Source organism: Rhincodon typus, chromosome 9 (genome assembly GCF_021869965.1).
Source record: "Rhincodon typus isolate 14 chromosome 9, sRhiTyp1.1, whole genome shotgun sequence".
NCBI classification, from domain to species: Eukaryota; Metazoa; Chordata; class Chondrichthyes; order Orectolobiformes; family Rhincodontidae; genus Rhincodon; species Rhincodon typus.
This window is the reverse complement of record NC_063340.1, coordinates 75232639-75251386: the sequence shown is the minus strand read 5'-3', so window position 1 is coordinate 75251386 and position 18748 is coordinate 75232639. Positions and strand designations below refer to the sequence as shown.

The 18748-nt window shown below is 39.1% G+C and overlaps 2 protein-coding genes across 6 annotated transcripts; one reads left to right on the top strand and one right to left on the bottom strand.

Moving 5' to 3' along the window:
• The first annotated feature begins 199 nt into the window (after positions 1-199).
• Positions 200-10135, top strand: LOC109914460 (CCAAT enhancer binding protein zeta). 2 transcript variants are annotated; one of them, XM_048600705.1, is made up of 9 exons: positions 200-296; positions 1588-1654; positions 2996-3096; positions 3862-3922; positions 6583-6764; positions 7163-7246; positions 8507-8565; positions 8857-8938; positions 9249-10135. In XM_048600705.1, exons 1-9 carry the CDS (start codon positions 248-250, stop codon positions 9386-9388), a joined length of 825 nt encoding a protein of 274 aa, XP_048456662.1. In that variant the 5' UTR covers positions 200-247; the 3' UTR covers positions 9389-10135. The 2 variants fall into 2 exon arrangements, with proteins under 2 accessions (XP_048456662.1, XP_048456663.1); XM_048600706.1 differs by lacking the exon at positions 7163-7246.
• LOC109914462 (protein CEBPZOS) lies at positions 8786-18718 on the bottom strand. Of its 4 annotated transcripts, none has more exons than XM_048600710.1 (6): positions 18257-18718; positions 17985-18166; positions 11325-11443; positions 10022-10066; positions 9473-9559; positions 8786-9349 (listed from the first exon to the last, which is right to left on the bottom strand). In XM_048600710.1, exons 3-5 carry the CDS (start codon positions 11440-11442, stop codon positions 9477-9479), a joined length of 246 nt encoding a protein of 81 aa, XP_048456667.1. In that variant the 5' UTR covers position 11443; positions 17985-18166; positions 18257-18718; the 3' UTR covers positions 8786-9349; positions 9473-9476. The 4 variants fall into 4 exon arrangements, with proteins under 4 accessions (XP_048456667.1, XP_020369643.2, XP_048456664.1 ...); XM_020514054.2 differs by having other exon boundaries at positions 18505-18718; XM_048600707.1 differs by lacking the exons at positions 17985-18166; positions 18257-18718 and having other exon boundaries at positions 11325-11617.
• Between the last annotated feature and the right edge of the window lie 30 nt (positions 18719-18748).

Here is an 18748-nt window from a genome sequence, read left to right as displayed (position 1 = left end):
AATATTGGAAAATAATGGAGATGTCTATAGTCTGGATAATGTGTACACAATAGTACACAAGGTTGTTTGTGGATTATTATGCACATTGGATACACCAGGGTAGTATAAAACATGCTTATTAACCTCATTGGCTTTTTCCTGCCTTTCCTTTTCATGTGTACATTTATAACATTCATAAAATTCTTTGATTTGGATTAGTCTTTTGAAAAATATCTTCTTTGTTGCAGAAAACACTGACAGTGTAGTGATGCAGCCTAAACAGAAACTTCTGTTGAATGATGTGCGTAACCTGCCAGGTAATTAATGAAACAACAGTATACCCAGCATTGGAATACAGTGATCAACTTTGCTTTAACCATATTAGGCCTCATCATTTTGAAAATGTATATTTATTGTCCTCTTGCAGCTATTTCTATACAAAGACTTTAAACAATCATGATTGTACAAACCATACATTACTGATTTTGTGTGTATCTGTGGCTGAGTATGGATAAAATTGTTATTGACATTTTGAATATTGGAAAATAATGGAGATGTCTATAGTCTGGATAATGTTTACACAATAGCACACAAGATTGCTTGTCTTGTTTGTGGATTATTATGCACGTTGGATACACCAGGATAGTATAAAACATGCTCATCTGAGAGGAAAACTCAGTTAACTTTTTGGATTTGGTGACCCTTCCTCAGAACTCCTGAAACTGGACCTGAAACGTTAACTCTGATTTTTCTTCACAGATGCTGCCAGACCTGCTGAGCTTTTCCAGCAACTTCTGTTTTTTTGCATCTGTCGTTCTTTTGGTTTTCATTGTAGTTCAGTTTTGGAATGGGTTCCAGTGTTTTCTACTAATTAAATCTTGTTGTTAATAATAGATTCACAACCAACGTCCCCAATCACTCAGTAAGTTAGGTGCACTAAGGTGTGGCATTGAGTGATGCAGATCAAAGAAGTTACTGGTCTGTACTGAGTTAGCTGATCAAACTGTGGAATATAAAAAAATAACCACTTGGGTATTGTTGAAGGGGACTGTTGAAATTTCCCCACCATTAGGAAGAGAACATTATTGACAATGCCCCAACTGTGGGTTTAGTGAATTGTAGACCTGAGGAAAGTGCGTGGAAAAGTATTTGTTGAAGATCAAAAAAATCAAGTCTTATCAGTAATATTCTTGTAACTCATGTGGTGGAATGATTTTCGTGAGTGACTTGTAAAATTTTGTTCATAATTTAGGGCTTGATGTACTTGCTTGTGAAGGAAATGTATGAGATATTTGGAAATACTTTGGGATTCAGCAGAAAAATCAGCAGAAAAATATAGAAAATATGGTCACCTATGTAGTTAAACTAAGATGAATTTAAGCAAATCTTATGGGTTAAATGTGGTTCTGCATTGAATAAACACATTTGCAATCTAATATTTCATCTGTTGTCATCTTTAAATTTATTGCTAACTCTAAGTCATACTTTTTCAAAGATGGCAAATCAGCCCTTTTGTTTGCAAAACTTAAATCATTACTTCGTAGGACTAAATCTGAAATGGGACTTAACAGACTTCTTAATATTGATTTGATTTATAATGTTTTACAGTAAATAGTCAGAAGTTTATTGAACGTGAAGAGAGCCAAATCCCAGTGGATGAAATATTTTTCCACAGGTAAGATCTATGGCATTTGCTTCTAAAATTTGTGATTTTATCTACGTTAGGGGATTGATTAGTACACAATAACACAATAACACATACATTTATTTATCTCTTCACAAAAGTAAAATCTTGGAGTGCTTTAGAAGGAATGTGGGGTGTAACCAAAAATACAGTTAAAAAGACTGTGACTCCACTTTCCCTCCCTGCTGTGTGGCTGACTGATTGCCCTCATTTTGTTCATTCTTGTCTATCTCGTTCTAACTAGAGAGCATTCTGTAACGGCTTGTCTTCCTGTTCCTACACTGCTGTCTCAGATCTATCTTTGCTCCCCCTTTTGTCATATTTTCTAATTTTCTGAGCAACCTGTTCAGAGATATAATTACATATCTCTGGAGCAGGTGGGAATTGAACCCAGATCTCCTGACTCCGAGGTAGGGACACTACCACACGAGAACACTCCACTATTTCTTAACTACATGTTGCTCCTTGAAGAGATCTAACAACATGTAAGATTCCACGTGTATACTGATGACACCTCGTGGTCAAATCTCTCCATAGCCTCAACTATCTCGATCTCTCTCTCTCACCACCTACAATCTGCTGATTAATGCTGCAGAGATTTCTGACTTTTACACCACCGACTTCCACCTACAGCTGATTAGAGCCTTTAATCTTACCTTCCTCTTCCTCATGCAAAATTCCATTATACCTATTTGTTTGATCAAGCTTTGATCACCTGTCTTGATGTTTCCTTGCTTGGTGTCAATTTGTTTCGACTAATTACGTTCCTGAAAATCTTCTTGAGATATTTTAATATATTAAAAGGTGCAATTTAAATTTAAGTTGTTTAAATATAGATTGTGGACATTGCTGGCAAGGCCAGCATTTATGTCAATATTCACCAGTGCACAATGAGTAACAAACATTAGCGTTTCTTCTATGTTAGTTATCTTAAGTAGCAGGTCACGTTGTGTTTCCAGTTATTTTATAATGCCTCACTCTTCTTAACCACACCTTGACACAGAAATTCAAGACATTTAATATAACAGCTTAGAAGGCTGATGATATGATTAGAAAATTTCTTATTTGGAGAATATATGGCTAATTTATTTTCTTTTAAAGTTTTTAGATCTAATAATTGAAACAACGATAACAATATGCAACAAAGATTTGGCTGCTATTTTTCAAAATACTGGTGATATTTAAACTAGAGTTTTAGCTAACATAGGTTGAAAATAGAGACAAGGTCACCAACAGTTTTGAACCCAATGGCAACAAAACTATAGTTTTAACATTTTAACAACTTTGACTTCTAGAGTACCTAATTATCTATTGGATGGTAACTTTATTCAGATATTACAAAAGACTTAATGCATCGGAGAAGCAACAAAGATTCCGAGGAAGTGATGAAGCCATGGAGGATGTAGATGATGATGAATTCGAGCGGCTGCTTGGTAAGCATTATTAAAGTAGATTTAAATGTGTGTTGAAAGGTATGCAGCTTTCGATTTAGAATTTTGTCTAACTAACGTGTAGAATCATGGTGGTAGGCAATATCTATCATAGAATCCCTACAGTGTATGAGCAGACCATTTGGCCCCTTGAGTCCATACTGACCCTCTGAAGAGCATCCTACCCAGACCCATCCCTGTAATCATGCATTCCCCTCGGCTAACCCACCTAGCCTACACATTCCTGGACACTATGGGCAATTTAGCATTGGCAATCCACATAACCTACACATCCTTGTACTGTGGGAGAAAACCTGCACAAGAACAGATTGAACGTGCAAACTCCACACAGACAGTCACCCGAGGCTGGAATCAAACCCGGGTCCCTGCTTTTGAGGCGGCAGTGAAGGACCCAGGTTTGATTCCACTCGCGGGTGATTGTCTGTCTGTGCGGAATTTGCACATTCTCCCCACATCCGTGTGGGTTTCCTCCCACAGACCAAAGATGTGCAGGTTAGGTGCATTGGGGTAATTTAGCACAGCCATAGTGTCCAGGGATGTGTCGGCCAGGTGGTGTAGCCATGGGAAAACATAGGGGGAGCGGGGTCTGTGTGGGATGCTCTTTGGAGGGTCAGTGTGAACTTGTAGGGATTCTAACAATGATAGCTCCTCTTGTCAAAGTGTATAATCTGCTGTTGTTTCACTGTAGTATAAATGAAGAATGAAATATTTTGAATTGTGTTTACCTTGTGCATTGTACCATTTCAGATTTCTATGAAGGAGAAAAATCTTATAATACATTAATTGATGACAGTTTAGATTTTGCCAGGTAAGATTTATCCTGTTGTACAGATTCAGCTAATTACTGCAATTTTTTTTTGCGGGGGGTGGGGGTGGGAAAGTGTGTCTTGCTGTTTTGTGTACTTAGTGTTTTGGTCAATTTTTCTGATGTAAATTGACATGTTGCCTGTTCATTTTGACAAGTATTCTAAGCCCTGTCATTCAGCAAAGTTTTTAGAGTATTGCACATGAGATTATCAGCAAGTGTGATTGTGTTTGTAAGTTGGTAGGAAACAGAAATTAGGAATAAAGGACCAAGTTCTGAAGAAAGGTCACCAGAATCAAAATGTTAATTCTGTTTTCTCCATAGGTGCTGCCAGACTTTCTCCAGCAATTTCTTTTTGTTTCAGATATCCAGCACCCACAGTTTTGTTTTATTTTAGGAATAAAGTGTTTGTTTTCTGATTGTCAGAATGTGGCAAGTGATGTTCCTTGGAAGTTTGATCTAAGCCCTTGGTTCTTCATCATACAATCACATATTCAGGGTTTAGATGAAGGAATACAGAGTAAAATATCAACTTTACCAACGACAACATAAGTTAGGAGGCACAGCAAATTCTGTGATGGGAACAGAAAGTTACAGATGGACAAACAAATTAAGTAGGTGAATCTATAGATGTAGAAATCATAGAATTCCTACAGCGTGAAAGCAGGCTATTTAGCCCATTGAGTCAACGCCGACACTTGGAATAGCATCCTACCCAAACAACCCACACCGCCCTATAACCCTGCATTTCCCATGGCCAATCTACTTAACCTGCACGTCTTTGGACTGTGGAAGAAAACCCACACAGACAGTTGCCCAAGGTTGAAATTGAACCTGGGTTCCCCGCACTGTGAGGGAGCAGTGCTAACCACCTTGCCACCCCATGGAGTTCAGTTTGGGCAACTATGACATCATTTATTTTTTGATCCATAGTGGATGAATCTGAATATCTTCTTTATAGCAACAGACAGGATGTAAACTTGAAATTGCCACTAGATTGTTTTGGAGTGAAAATTGAAGCCTTTTTCAGAGTGTGGAAGTCTAAAATATCACTTCCCAGAAGTCAAAACAGAAATTGCTGGTGCAACTCAGCAGATCTGACAGCATCCATGGGAAGAAAGCAGAGTTAATATTTGAAGTCCAGTGATTCAGCAGTTCTTTGTTTTATTATAATCCCCACACTGCCCTAAGAATGAAGTGGATATTGGGTAAAAACTGAACTGAGATAAAAGCTAAAATAAAATACTGCGGATACTAGAAATCTGAAACAAGAATGAAAACAACTGGACAAACTCAGCAGGTCAGATGGCATCTATGGAGATAATTGAGGTTGACATTTTAAGTTGACCACCTTTTTGTCCGAGTGGAAGAGAGAGAATACGGGAGAACTTTTAAACCAGCAGAAGGGAGAGAGGGCAGGAAGAACAAAAGGGAAGATCTGTGCTAGGATAGAGACCAGGGAAGATTAAATAACAAAATATTTCATTATCACCAAAATGAGTGCTAATAGATGTTATGATGAAATAAAGGTGTCCAAATGAGGCATGAATTGCTACATATGAATGCAACTTGGAAGGATAAAGGAAGAAACAATACAAAATCCTCAAACTAAAGGGAAGGATAAAAACTAAAGAACGAAATCAAGGTGGCACAGTTTCTGATCTAAAGTGCTTGAACTTGATTGAGTCAAGTGACCCACTGTCAATGTGAGTCTCCACTCCAGGCAATGTCACCGCCACATACTCCTCCTACCGTTATGTTAAAATTTGAACTAATCACAGACTGGGTGACACTTTGTTTCACACCTCAAGCATGACCCAAATTTTCTGATTTCTTGTTATCTTAATTTTCCACCATGCTCTCACACTGACATTTCAGTCTATAAAGCTTGCTACATTGTTCCAGTGTAGCTTGATGCAAGCTTGAGGAACAATTTTGATTTGCACTCCATAACCTTGACACAATTACATGAAAATATTTTAGTATGAATGGAGATTATTTAATGGATGAGAAATCATGACTATTTGCCATTAGAGATCTGCATGTTAGATTTGCAGAACTGGGCTCTACTATGTCTGTGGCTCAGTTAATGCTGTTCTCTGGTTAAATTTATTTTGACTACTCTGATCGCAATGAATATTCTGCTGTGCTTTACTGAGCAGCTTTCCAACTGAATTTGTATTTTTATGCGAGCTGAACAATAATATGGTAATATTTTAAAAAAAAAAAACTGCAGTTGCTGAAGATTTGAAACAAAATCAGAAATTGCTAGAGAAACTGAACAAGTCTAGCAGCATCTGTGGAGAGAAAGCAGAGTCAACATTCTGGAGACCCTACTTTAGAACTGCGATGAGTTTGTGTGGGAACTAACTTTATAATTCAAAAGTCACATGTTTTGTTCACTTTTAACTGTTACTTTACTCAACTTACTAACCAAATAAAATTTTAATTTCTTACTGTGTGAGAAGACGTTGCATCTGCAACACTGAATAGAAACAACAGGTCACTTATCACTAACATAGTGGAGAATTTGGTGGCATGCTTTCTGATAATAGAGGGAGAAAACCAACCAGTTTTGATAAATTTATAGCAACACATCATTGGGCAATAGCAAAATATAAGCTATATATACTTGTCAAGACAAATGTCCACTATTTTCATAGTAATACAAAACAGGAATCAAAAAATGCAAAAAAAGTTGAAGAAACTGATTCAGACCTCGAAGATGATGTGGGTGATTTGAATGATGACGAAGTATCGTTGGGAAGCTTGGGTGAAGACGACTTTGAGGAAGTGGTTGGAGAAGATGGTGGCATGTTTATGGATGAACTGGATGATACAGAAGGTACTATTCATGTTTGCTGCAATATTATATAACAAAACTTAATTTTACAAAGCTATGTCTACGTTTTATCCTAATAAGTGCAATGAACTTCAGAGAAGCTAAGTACTTATAAATCAAAATCTTAACTTTTATAAATTATATTGGATGGTACTTGTTGTACTTTCTCATACAGTATTTACTAGGCACTAAAGGTTGGCATATTAAGTTGTTTCATGAGTTAATAAGTGAGAATACACCCTAAACACATTTTCAGATCTTGGAAAAAAATGTCACTAACTGCTTTTTCAAACTTCCTGTTCTTTACACAAATCTATAATCAGTAGACAATTGGACTTTTATACAGTGCAAATAATTTAACCAGAAACATTCTTGTATAATACTTTTTCACAAATATACAGAGATTGGCAGTGTCTTAACAAGCAAGAAGTGTAAAACGTCTGGCAAAAGGAAAAAAGACATTTATTTCGCCAAATTTGTTTCAGGTACAAAATTACTTTTGAAAATTATTAGCATTCAGTGCTTTAATTAGTCTCCTTTGTAGAACAGTTGGTTTTTAAGGTTATTCTAAGAACATTTAACGTTTTTACTCCTTAATTTCACTTCTCCTGAATTATAACTTGTGCTTTCACTAGTGTCAAAATACAGTTTATTCATGCAGCCTGTCATTAGGTGTCAATGTGTTATTTGACTCTGTGGAGATACCAGGATTCACTGGATATGACAAAGTGTGAATTATGGCTGATTATAGTTCCCTAATCAAGCAGTACTGGTGTTCTTATTGGTAAAGATAAGCTAACTGCTACTACCTTGATATCCAGAGTTATGTTTTTGTATATTTTGGTATTCACTTCCCCAATTCTGTCCTTGTTTTGATAGTCAAAAGTGTTTCCTTCTTGTAGAAGTTTATTACATTAACCTCAACTTGCTGAATTTGCCACATGTTATGATATTGAATTCTACAAGAAAAGGAATCTTAGATTTCCTTATTGACTAATAAGTTGATCTATTGAAGGAGACACCCAAGAAAAATTAACCTCTGCATTTCCAGGTAAAGATGAGGCTCATCTGGTAATGAAAACATAACCAGATTGGGCCTCTATACCTGAACTAAATTATGTTAATGTTTCAGAATGATATTAACCCCATATCAAAGTAAGTTTCATGAATTTAAATATTATCACTGAACTGTTAATCCAGAGCCGTAGCATATGTTCTGGGGACCTGGGTTTGAATCCCACCACAGCAGCTGGTGGAATTTGAATTTTACACTTTAAAAAAAATCTGGAATTAAGAGTCTAATGATGGCCATGAATCCATTGTTGATTGTCAGAAAAACCCATCTCGTTCACGGATGTCCTTTTGGGAAGGAAACTACAATCCTTACCTGGTTTGACCTACACTTGACTGCAGACCGACAGCAATGTGGTTGACTTTTAACTACCGTGTGGGCAATTAGGAATGGTCAATAAATGCTGGCCTAGCCGGTGATCCCTCACCGTATGAATGAATTAAAAAGTAATTCAAAATTTCCGTCTTTTACTGTATTTATGTAGTACATTTCACTACTTTGGCCTGGCATTAGAATGGAAATCTAGATTGTTTTGTACGATCTTTCAGTTCCATTCAGTCCAAATTAAAATGGAAAAAAGTGAGTTGTTGATGCATCGGATTATTTCTGTAACAGTAGCTTTTGTTAAGTTGTTGGTACTTTTAAATTTTCTGAATTATATGTACTGTTTCAGGAAAGAAACCAAAAAAGAGTGTTAAGGATAGCACTAACATGTTTGCTGCTGCAGAAGAGGTGAGAAGTAATATATTGTCATTCTAAGGTGATGTTATTCGATTACAGCAATCCTGTTAGACTTAAATGCGAACTTCAGGGTGCCGGCTTAGTATTCATCTGCAAATTGCTCTACCAGTTTGTAATTGGCAATCTTCCAAGAAGGATGAGTATTCTTGTTATTTAGAACTCAAAAATCAAAATATGCATGGTAAAGAAATAAGTGCCCATACTGCAGAAGTTATTTTATGATATGTAATTTTTTTGTAATGCTTTGACAAAAACTAAATTTAGGTATTTTTGTTTAAACAGTTTGGTTATCTGCTGGATGAAAACGCAGGATCAAAGTTTGACAACATTGGTATAAATGCAATGGCAAACAACGATAAAGCAAGTAAGTAACTGGTGTCGATATAAAGATAATAGGCTTAATTTTTTTTCACTTATACACTGAGTACATAGTGATTTGGGATTTTTAGTATGCTTAAAGCCAAAAAGTTATATTCTCAATTTTATAAGCCTTCAGTATAATGTTACAAAAATGTTATTTACATGTGAAAATCTAATTCCATGTTTCATTTGAATAGTCAAGCTATAACCTCCCATTGGCTAGATACCAGCCTCATAAGTTTATCTATTGAAGATTTTCCACTTGGAAATTATATGGTGGCTCACTGAAGAATGTCAACATGTTATTTCCCTAGGTATGAAACAGCTACAGTGGGAATCCGATCGTGATGCTTGGATCAGAGGCAAAGACGCACGGACGCTACGCAAGCAGAAGAACAACTTCAAGGCCAAGAAACTACAAAATAAACACAAAAGATTTTTAAACAAGAGATGAACAAAGCTTAGAAAAGTATTTGTAAAACACTGTTCCTAACCTCCCTGGCAAATCAACCTTTACATATTAAAGACTTGTACTTACATATTTACTGGTTATTTTTGGACCACATTTCCTGATCCTGTTCTCGGATTCCATAGATTCCTGCCCACTCATTGGATTTATAATAAACTGAAAATAGTAAAGGAAATTATTTTGTATCAATTTATAAAATGGTGCTGCATTTTAAGAACGGAGAAGACTGTGCAAGTCAGAAGGACTTTGACAGTGGACGATTTAGAGTTTAATAACTTTCAGCAAAGTCTAACATGAATGCAGAACAAGATGGTTAAAAAACTGGAATGCAGAAGATGACATCAGAATCTCAACTATTCAAGCAGTATGCATGGATTAGAAAAGTTTATATTTTGTATAAAGATAAGTTCAAGTGCAAAACTAAACCATTTGTTTTTTTTAAGAGATCTAACAAGTCTTTGTTCACGCTGCCCTTGTTTATGTTTTGTCTATAAATTCAACTGAATTTGTGACTTCAAACTTAATTCAGAGCGGCTTAGAAATTTCAAAACAGTTGAAGTTTTTACAACACAATTTCACCTCTCAAACTTCATCTGAGCAAATAGAACTGGTACTCACCTTCCAAAATGGATGGAAACCTTCTTTTTACTGAATGTCTGAACTCTGGGGGGGTGGAAAAAATACACTTTGTATAATGTTTAATCTTCATGCTACTAAAAGCAGTTACCAAGACCAAAGGCTTTCAGTTGTTTGTTTGTTTGGGAATACATAAAGCAAAGGGGCAGATCTAATGCTAATTTTTCACCAGATTCTGAAAAACAACAGTTGGGAAGCAGAGGGTGTTAATTGTGCTTAATTTCATACCAGAATTGTTAACCTAAGCAGTGCAGTAACTGGTATGTCTTCTGTAAGCTTGTTAAATGCCTAGATAAATTTAATATTTTTAATCAACTTGTTCAGACATTTTATAAGCACCATAGAGAAGATGGGACTTGAGGGAACATAGTCATGGAGATGTACAGCATGGAAACAGACCCTTTGGTCCAACTCGTCCACACCAACCAGCTATCCTAGATAAATCTAGTCCTGTTTGCCAGCATTTGGCCCATATCCCTTTAAGCCCCTCCTATTCATATACCCAGCCAGGTGCCTTTTAAATGTGGTTGTACCAGCCTTCACCACTTCCTCTGGCAGCTCATTCCATACACACCACCCTATGCACAAAAAAGTTGCCCCTTTAGGTCCCTTTTACGTCTTTCCCCTCTCACCTAAACCTGTGCCCTCTAGTTTTTGACTCTTTTCCCTAGGGTTGGGGGGGGAAGACCTTGGCTATTAGCCCTATCCATGCCTGTCATGATTTTATAAACCTTTAAGGTCACCCCTCAGCCTCTAACACTCCAGGGAAAATAGCCCCAGCCTATTCAGCCTCTCCCTATAGCTTCAAACCCCCCAGCCCTGGCAACATCCTTAAATCTTTTCTGAACCCCTTTCAAGTTGCACCATATCAAAAGCAGGGAGACCAGAATTGCATGCAGTATTTCAAAAGTGGCCTAACCAATGTCCTGTACAGCCTCAACATGACCTCCCACCACCTATACTCAATGCGCTGACCAATAAAGGCAAGCCTACCGTATGCCGCCTTCACTATCTTACCTACTTGCGTCTCCACTTTCAAGGAACTATGAACCTGCACTCCAAGGCCTCTTCATTCAGCAACACTTTCCAGGACCTTACCATTAAAGTGTACAAGTTCTGCCCCGATTTGCCTTCACAACACTGCCACAAAAGCCTTGTAAAATATTTTTACTCTGGTATTTTTCAGCATAAATATTAAGTTAATGAATTATTAACTGAAGTGAGTCAGTCCTACTTAGCGATTAACCAATGAAGAAAAATATTAGATGCATTAAATTATTCCTACCTTGACTGGTATTCATCCTTTGAAACAGCCAGTATGCTCCAATCACTCCTGCAACCTCTGCGATTAAAACTCCTCTAAAGAGTCGTCTTGCTAATGGTTCCATAGTTTTGGGTGACATTCTTAAAGAGAAATGGAGCGGGGGGGCAACCATAAACACTCATCTGATTCTTGTTTATAGAGTATAAAAATACTTGCTGTATAAACGTATCCTTCACATCCTTGGACACACAAGTGCTTTACAGCCCAATGAAGTACTTCTGAATGTTGGTTACTGTTATAATGCAGGAAATGCAACAGGCAAATTGCCAACAACGATTTTCCACAAAACAAGTGACAATTAGACAGTCTAGTGTTATTATTAATTAAATGATAATTATTGACCAGGACAGATGGGATAACTCTGCTCTTAGTAACCTGATTACAACATTACCTGGAAATAAGTAAACCAGAGAATTAATATGTCAGCCTAATCGAAAGATATAGTTAACAACTGACGATGTGCTTATTCTTAAAGTGCGAGAATATAGAGTTTTTCAAAACTATAATTTGCAATGTATCTTTTCCTGAATTGTGCTCTGCTGTAATAGTTTTGGTTATGCCAATGAACATAACTTCTTGCAGTGAAGTTGAGAGAAAACTAAAGCAGATTCAGTTAAATCCCTGCAGATATACCAAAAGCAGCAGAGACCATTTAATTTCTTCAGTATAATTTGACTATCAAAACAGTAAACTAAAACATGCCACAACAAATCTATGGATGGACTCTACAGAACCAGGAACACAACATTTATTGCATCCTAATGTTATCTAATGAGTATCTTTCAACCAGGATCAGTTTTGAGTCAGATTCTTTCCAATAATTGCAAAGTGTCCACACTTGACTTATTAAAGCAAATGTGCTGTCGCAGCTAATAGGCATGTCTCAAATAGATGTTGAGGAGGGTACTTATTCCACGTAACTACCGAAAATGTTTTCAACTGTTGAACAATTTAAAAACGATTCTAGCTTTTTTTGTCTGTGCAGCCCATTAAATGAAAGTTTAGGTAATGAACTCCTTACTTACTCAATCCACAAATGCCCCACACCTCAGGATGCAATTCCTGGATGATAAATTCCCTTAATACCACTAGGCCATTGCTTCCGTTTTAGTGCTAGGCTTTTCATCCAGCGCTCTAGTAGTTACTATTCTAGGGACCCAGATTTAAATGTTGACATGGCAGATGGTGGTATTTGAATGCAATTTAAAAATCTAGAACTAAGAGTCTAAAGATGACCATGAAACCATCGTCAGAAAACGCATCTGGTTCACTAAGGAAATGGTCATCCTTATCTAATTTAGCCTACGTGTGACTTAAGATTCACACCAATGTGCATGACTCTTAACTGCCCTCAGTAAGCCATAGCAAGCCAGAACTGTAACAATCACCAGCAAGTCTTGGAAAAATGAAATGAAACCGGACAGACTATCGGACATAAAACCTTGGCACCAACAAAAACAGCCATGTTCACCCTGTCTTGTCCTCCTTACTATCAAAATTGGGACGATAAGATCAGTAGATGATAAGATTGAAAAAAAAAACAGGAACAGAAATTGACTGTTCAGCCTTTTGCACTTGCCCCATCATTCTGTAGAATCGTGGCTGATCTGATCATAGATCATAGAATCCCCACAGTGCAGAACCAGGCCCTTCGGCCCAACAAGTCCACTCTGCCCCTCAGAGCATTCCACCCAGACCCATTCCCCATAACCCACCTAATCTACACATCCCTGAACACTATGGGCAATTTAGCATGGTCAATCCACCTAACCTGCACATTTGGACTGCAGGAGGAAACCCACGCAGACACGGGGAGAACGTGCAAACTCTACACAGACAGTCACCCGAAGGTGGAATCAAACATCGGGTCCCTGGCGCAGTGAGGCAGCAGTGCTAACCACTGAGCCGCTTCCACGTCCACGTCCCTGTAACCCTTGATTATCCCATTGATAAAAAATCCATCTAGCTCAGCCCTCAATATACAGAGTTCTCTATGGCAAGGAGTTCCAAAGACTCAACTCAGAAGAAATTTTTCCTCATCTCAGTCTTAAACTGGCACCCCTTTATTCTGAGACTATGCCTTCTGGTCCTAGACTCTCCCATGAGGGGAACATCCTCTCAGCATTTACCTTGTCAAGCCCCTTAAGAATCCTACATGCTTCAATGAGATCACCTCTCATTTTTCCAAAATTCCAACGAGTAGAGTCCCAACCTGTTTAACTTTTATTCATAAGACAATCCCTCCATACCAGGGATCATCCTAGTTAATATTCTCTGAACTGCCTTCAATGAAATAATATCTTTCCTTAAATAAGTGGACCAAAACTGCTCTCAGTATTGCAGTAAATCCTCCCTACTCTTAAACTTAAACCTCTTGAAATAAGGGCCAACATCCATTAGCCTTCCTGATTACCTTCTGCACCTGTGTGCTAGCTCTCTGGTTTTCATGCACAAGTACCTCCAATTCTCAGTTCTCATTCTCCCTTTCAAAATGAATCACCTCACATTTTACCATAATATACTCCATTTGCCAACTTCTTGCCCACTTACTTATCCTATCAATATCTCTACGTAAACTTCTTTATCCTCTCGAGACTTGCTTATCTCAAAAGTATATGACTGTCCCCAACACCATGATTATTATCCGTTGATACATCCTGTTGCATCAGCAGGACAGGCTCAGCAGAGGTGGCAGCACAATAGCACATAGTTGGGAGCAGCCCTGGGAGTCCTCAACATTTCCATGAGACTTCATGGTGGCTGAGTCACTAGTTCAAACACAGGCAAGGAAACCTCCTGCTAATTAATACATATTTTCCTCCCTTGAATTATCCTCCATGTTGAACAACACTTGGAGGAAACATGGTGGATAGCAGGGGTGCAGAATGTACTCTTGGTGATGGACATTGAAATTTCCCAACCAGAGTGACTTGGCAACAGTATTACTGATCAAGCTGGTCTAGTCCTAAAGGACAATGCCACAGCAGATGGTGAGGGAATCAAAACAAGAGAAAAACATACTTAAACTCATCCTCAGCAATATGTCTGCCACAAATGCACATGGATACAAAAGGCATTGGTTGCAGCAAAAACTATGGACCCTGACAACATTCCAGCAATAGCACTGAAGACTTGTGCTCCAGAACTTGCTGCACCCCTTGTCAAGCTTTTCCCAGCACAATTACAACACTGGCAACTACCTGATAATGTAGAAAATTGCCCAGGTACATGCTGTACACAAAAAAGCAGGTCAAATCCAACCTGGCCAATTAATGCCCCATCAGTTGACTCTCAAAGTGATGGATGATGCTATCAAATATTACCTGTTCATTGGCACTCTGTTTGCTGTTCCACCCGGGCCATTTGACTCCTCACCTCATTACAAGCTTAATTCAAACATGGACAATAGAGCTGAAATCCAAGGAGGAGGTGAGAGTACCTGCTCTTGCCATTAAGGCCACGTGACTGAGTGTGGCATCAAGGAGCATGAGCAAAACTGGAATAAAGGGGGAAACTCACCGCTGGCTAGGGTCATACTTGGTCCAATGGAAGAGGGTTGTGGTTTTTGGAAGTCATCGCTGCAGTCCTCAGGGTAGGTATTTCTACTCAACCTTTTCAGAGATGCTATTACACACCTCTGGTGCAGGTGGGGCTTGAACCTGGGCTTCCTGACCCAGACATATGGACACCAATGCACAAGAGCCCTAGTTCCACAGGGTAGTGTCCTAGGTCCAACCATCTTCATCAATGACATTCCCACTATAAAGGTCAGAAGTAGATGTTTGCATAATACTCAGGTGTTGTTTGTCACTCCTCAGACACCGAAGAAGTCCATGTTCAAATGCAGCAAGACTTGGACAATATTCAGGCTTTGGCTGAAAAGTGCCAACTAGCATTTAACCACACAAATGCCAGGTAATGACCATCTCCAAAAAGGTACAATCTAACCACTGCCCCTTGACATTCAATAGCAATACCATCACTGAATCCCCCATTATCAACATCCTGGGGGTTACCATTGACCAGAAACTGAATTGGGGTCATCATACAAATACAGTGGCTACAAGAGCCAGTCAGGGCTTGAGAATCCTGCAGCAAGTAACTCACCACCTGACTCTCCAAAGCCTGTCCACCAACTACAAGGCACAAGTCAGGAGTGTGATGGAATATTCCTACTTGGCTGGATGAGTGCAGCTCCAACAACACTCAAGAAGCTTGAGACCATCCAGGATAGAGCAGCCACTTAATTAGCACCCCATCCACAAGCATCCACTCCCTCTGGCACCAATGTTCAGTAGCAAGAATGTGTACCATCTACTGTCGAAATACACTAAAGCTCCTGAGACATCATCTTCCAAACCCAAGACCATTTCCATATGGAAGGACAAGACACATAAAAACATCACCACCTGCAAAATTCCACTCCAAGCCACACACCATCCCAACATGGAAATATATCACTGTTCCTTCAGTGTCGTTGGGTTAAAATCCTGGAATTCATTTCCTAACAGCATTGTAGGCCTACATAGAGCACTAGGACTAAAGCTGTTCAAGGCAACTCATCGCCACCTTCTCAAGGCAGCCAAGGTTGGGAATAAATGCTGGTCCAGGCAATGAATAATGAGGGTATAGCTCAGTGGTAGAGCATTTGACTGCAGATCAAGAGGTCCCTAATTCAAATCTGGGAGCCCCCTTCAGATAGGCACCTTTGGTGAACATGAACTGTATCACAATCTTTCAAATTGCTTAAATCAGACTGCGTGCATGTCGGGTGGGGGGGTGTTCCTGCTGATGTCGTGTTATTTTGGATGGCACAGTGGTCTCTGCCGCTGTTTCACAGCACCCAGGATCCAGGTTCGATTCCAGCCTTGGATGACTTTGCAGGGTTTGCATATTCTCCCCATGTCTGCATGGGTTTCCTCCCACAGTTCGATGACAGGCAGGTTAGGTGGACTGGCCATGTTAAATTCTCCCATAGTGTCCAGGGATGTACAGGCTATTCAAAGTTTTGGCAAAGATCCGTAGCTCAGGTTGTGGGTGAGGTTGTTGGCTTGCTCAGCAAGCTGGCTTGTTCTCGTTCAGATGTTTCATCATCTAGCATGGTAACGAAACGTCTTAATGAGAACAGGCCAGCTCGGCGAACAAGCCAACAACGTCATGTGCAGGCTAGGTGTATTAGCTATGGTAATTGTGAGGTTACGAGGATAAGATAGTGTGGCTAGGTCTGATGGGATGCTGTTTGGAAGGTTTTTGCAGACTCGATGGGCCAAATGGCCTCTTTATGGAATGTATGGATTCTTTGATTCCTCCATCCTATGAATTGGCTGGACAGCTCGTTTGCAATGCAGAGTGATGACAACAGTGTGGGTTCAATTCCCATACCAGCTGAGGTTACCATGAGGACTATCTTTAAAAAGGGGAAGCAGTGGCCTAGTGGTATGATCGCTAGACTATTAATCCAGAGACCCAGGCTCTGTGTACCTGGCCTTGGAGTCCCACCACAGCAGATGAAGTTTGAATTCAAATAAGAGAAAAATTTAAAAACCTTCTCTAGACCACAATTCTTCCTCAACCCACAAGCAACATTCCCTAATGTTCTTGTTTCAGAAGATTTAATATCAGTTTCTAACTTCACCGTGACAGCAGTGAAGTCAACCCACTAGAAACTTCGCATCTTAGCCTCTGCTCCCATTGTCTTCCCAATCAGTTCACTCAAGTTGATCCCAATTGCATGTAATCATGGAATCTTCTTCAACCGTATCTTCATATATGAAATTCTGCAATATCATCCTCTCCAATTGGTCCTTAAACTTTAATAATGTAACACAATTGAGTCAACTATTCTAAAGTTCTCAACAACACTTCCACTAATTTTCAGAAAGAGCTTCAATTTTGTCAAACGATCTTATCCTGAGATGATTACTGCTAACAATAGCACTAGTTGCACAGATTCCAAAGTATTGATAATGACATTCTTTGCTCATTTTTAAAGCTAAACAATCCTGTTACACACCTATCTCTGTGACCTTGTCCAACCAAACCATCTTGCAATTTGAGTTTTCCAACTGTGTTTGTTTGGTCTCTTCCCAATTTTAAACACCATTGTCAAAGATTTAAGAGCTCATAATTTCTCTCCACACATGCTGCCAGACCTGCTGAGATTTTCCAGCATTTTCTGTTTTTGTTTCATATAATCTCACCAACTACAAGAATATCCTGAAAGGTATTCTCTGATTATATTCACAGCAAACCCACCAATAATGTTTCACACTACTCCAGCCTGACAGTTCACATTTAGATATTTAGTAAACGTTGGCTGTTATAATACCAATACATACTATGCACTGTTACAAAAGACGAATCAGCAGACCTAAAAGCAATTTCACAAGAACAGGTTCACAACTTATGTATAATTATATGGAAAAGTGTCAATGGTCAGTACGTATCCTGTAACTGGAGACACTAAATACTCAATATTCAACCTATACCCAGAGACACTGAACCCCCAGTATTCAGCCAGCGACACGATGACGGATACCAAAAACCTGGAATGACATCCTGTTCTCATGAAGAACAGCGTGCGGTTGTTTTAATCGCGCCCGACCTTTCACAATCACTCACCTTTGAAAGTCACTGCAGCGCTGGGATGGATCCTGAGTCTGCGCATTTCACTTGTTAGCCGTGGGGGACACCGTACCGACCCTAACGCGTTTGAACTGTTTCGAATTCCGTGCTCCTTTCAGAGCGGCCTGTCCCACCACATCACTTGTCTTGGTTTTGTCAACTGTTGTGGCTGGACCCGGCTGTTCAGGAAAAATAAGAGCCAGTTCAATCAGTAATATTTTAACAGGGTCTCAGCAATAAAAACGCCCGCTTGTTTTACTTAAGTTTACCTCACAAATTGTTCGCAAGAACCTTACTTCACAAATCCTCAATACGGAACAGTTTCATCAATGTTTTCAGGATACAGTATGGGATCCCAATGCATTTTAAACACTTTGCAAGTAGACGAAAATCCTGTTGCCAGTCCGAAAACTTTTTTTAAATCTAGTTTGAACGAACATACTCTTGCCCTGTTCCCTCAAAGTAATTTAAAATATTATCATTTGCTGCTGTATAGTTTGCAAAATTCATTATTTACAATGTGAGCGAACTCCTTTTGTTTGGCTGCAGCTTGCAAACTCAGTTTGATGGTTGTCTTCCCTTGTTCCCGGCTGCCAGTTAGCAAACTGTAGAGTTTCCCAAGTGAGCTGAAGAACCGTCAGTACAAACAGCAAGAGATAGTAGGAACTGCCGATGCTGGAGAATCTGAGATAACAAGGTGTAGAGCTGGATGAACACAGCAGGCCAAGCAGCATCAGAGGAGCAGGAAAGCTGACGTTTCG